Source organism: Corapipo altera, unplaced genomic scaffold (genome assembly GCF_003945725.1).
Source record: "Corapipo altera isolate COAL_440 unplaced genomic scaffold, ASM394572v1 58522, whole genome shotgun sequence".
NCBI lineage: Eukaryota > Metazoa > Chordata > Aves > Passeriformes > Pipridae > Corapipo > Corapipo altera.
The window spans coordinates 224-3,001 of record NW_020888328.1 but is presented as its reverse complement, the minus strand read 5'-3'; the positions used below and the strand labels follow the sequence as shown (position 1 = coordinate 3,001).

Genomic DNA, 2,778 nt, shown 5'->3' with positions numbered 1-2,778 from the left:
CCCTGAGCAGCTCCTGCCTGGGCTCCTTTCCCAGCCTAAGCAGAGCCAGTGCCCTCAGGCCCACGGGGGCTGGGCTGTGCATTACCTTGCTGTATCTCTGCCACAGAATCTCTGTACTGCACAGGATCCTCATGGAGAAAACTTCTCAATGCTAAATCCATGGAAATACTCTAGGCAACTGCAAGGAACATTTTGTGTCTCAGTCTGGGAGGGGAGAGATGAAAAGGTGAGGAGTGTGTCACTCTGTTCCTTGGACATGGATTCCTGGATCTCTGGACAATTTCTTTGGAGGGGAACAGTTGAGTGTGATGCTCCTCCAGCTCCAAGCTGCCAGCACAGGGCAGCTGAGCCCAGGACTGATGGGCAGAGCAGCTCTTCTCTCTGCACTAAGGGACCATCCCTGTGCCCCTCAGAACCCACAAGACTTGACCTGCAGTGCAATAGGAATGTCAGGGATTTCAAACCTCCACAACCACTCCAAAGTGTGGCAGGTGCAAGTGGGTGAACAAATCCAAAGAATTCCCTCAGCTCAGTCCTTCATTTGGGCAAATTGCAAAGAGCAAAGTTGAGAAGCTCTTTGATGTATCACGAGTACATTTAATTTGAGACCACCCTGCATTCCAAGTTCCCTCTCGCAGTAGAGCAAGGAGTCCTTGGGAGCCCATCCCAGAGTTCCTGCTTCCCATGGTCCCCTCAGCCAGCAAAAGCCAGAGCTCAGGGGAGGGAGCTGCAGAAAGGTCTGAGTGAGGAGAGAGAGCCTGAGAGTGGGGTGGCTGAGATGGGTAATGTTTGGCTGCAGAAGCCTGGTCTAACTCAGCAGTGACTTTTCCTCCTCAACAGATCAAAATACCCTGGGGAAGGAGCAAATGTCCAACAGCAGCTCCATGGCCCAGTTCCTCCTCCTGGCATTGGCAGACAGGAGAGAGCTGCAGCTCCTGCATTTCTGCCTCTTCCTGGCCATCTCCCTGGCTGCCCTCCTGGCCAACGGCCTCATCCTCAGCGCCGTAGCCTGCGACCACCACCTGCACACCCCCATGGGCTTCTTCCTGCTCAACCTCTCCCTCACAGACCTGGGCTGCATCTGCACCACTGTCCCCAAAGCCATGCACAATTCCCTCCGGAACACCACAACCATCTCCTACATGGGATGTGCTGCACAGCTCTTCTTCTTTCTGTTCTTCATCTCATCAGAGTTTTTCCTCCTCACCATCATGTGCTACAACCGCTACGTTGCCATCTGCAAACCCCTGCACTACGGGACCCTCCTGGGCAGCAGAGCTTGTGCCCACATGGCAGAAGCTGCCTGGGCCACTGGCTTTCTCAATGCTCTGCTGCACACAGCCAATACATTTTCCCTGCCCCTGTGCCAGGGCAATGCCCTGGGCCTATTCTTCTGTGAGGTTCCCCCCATCCTCAAGCTCTCCTGCTCACACTCAGGATACCTCAGGGAACTTGGGTTTATTGTGGTTGGTGCCTGTTCAGGGTTTGTTTGTTTCATTTTCATTGTTTTCTCCTATGTGCAGATCTTCAGGGCTGTGCTGAAAATCCCCTCTCAGCAGGGGCGGCACAAAACCTTTTCCACGTGCCTCCCTCACTTGACTGTGGTCTCCCTCTTTGTCAGCACTGCAACGTTTTCCTGCCTGAAGCCCCCATCCATCTCCTCTCCATCCCTGGATTTGGCCCTGTCAGTTCTGTACTCAGTGGTGCCTCCAACACTGAACCCCCTCATCTACAGCCTGAGGAACCAGGAGCTCAAGGATGCCCTGAGGAAAATGATGACTGGATGCTTTTCAGAAGCAATAAAGTGCCTGTTTTCTGGTGTGTAGCATTCAGAATGGGACTCGCTAATGGCCCAGCCTTCCTCTTCGCATTTTTCGTGGAGGTCATCTGGTTCTTCTTGCAGTAATTTTTTCTGCAATGAAATATTATTATGCATCTGCCTTCTAATTTAGTGTCTACCCATTGAAGTTGGCCCAGAGATGTATAAAGGATGAATTGTGCTCTCTGAGGATTTAAACAAAATAAAGGACCCTGCAGTGCCTTCTTTGTCCAAGACCCTTCTTCTCAGATGTTCCTAAAGGACAGCACACTGCAGGACAGGGTGTATTTGCAAATGGGAAGGGGACAATAATCCCAGCCCAGCAGCACTGCCAGGGAGCAGCAGTGCTGGGTCCGTCCAGAGCTGCTCTCTTGCCACTCCCACACTGTCCTCCTGAGCCCCTTTGTCGCTGTAAGGCCTGAGTGCTCTCTGAGCACAGTCCTAGGGGCTGGAAGCCCTTGGAGCACAGGCAGGGACAGGCCCTGGGAACTTGTGAAGCAGAGCTGGGCTCCCTTCCAGCATCTCCAGGATGCTGTGGGATCTTCTGAGGCCACTGCATGGACTGGGTCACTTCTTCTGTCACCTTGCTCCAGGGCTGGAACTCTCCTGCAGTGTCACCATGACACTCCTGCTCTCTGCTTTCCAGGTTCCATTTTTAGATCCAGTCTTCCCCTCCTGTTCCCAGGGACATCCTGTGAGTGCTTCAGAGCTGCCATCCTGGGGCAGCTCTTGCCCAGCGTGGGCAGGCACAAGGTCTCTCCAGCTGCTCCTCTCCCCTCCCCAGTGCCACTGTTTTCTGCAGCCTCCTCATCTGTGCCCAGCACAGCCCTCCTGGCACAGTTGGACACAGCTCTTGTTCTACCCCCTCCTCAGGCACCTGCCCAACCCCCTCAGCTCCAGCCTGATGGCCACAAACATTCAGGGCAGGGAGGCACCAGGGAAAATGCTGGGGGAACCTT

At 54.0% G+C, this 2,778-nt stretch overlaps 1 protein-coding gene across 1 annotated transcript; it reads left to right on the top strand.

Annotated features, from left to right (window-relative positions):
* Positions 1-797: 797 nt before the first annotated feature.
* On the top strand, positions 798-1,748 carry LOC113941929 (olfactory receptor 14J1-like; the record flags this gene model as incomplete). The annotated part of the gene is made up of 1 exon (XM_027633064.1): positions 798-1,748. A coding segment is annotated over exon 1 (882 nt), but the record flags the coding sequence as incomplete, so codon positions are not given.
* Positions 1,749-2,778: the final 1,030 nt, after the last annotated feature.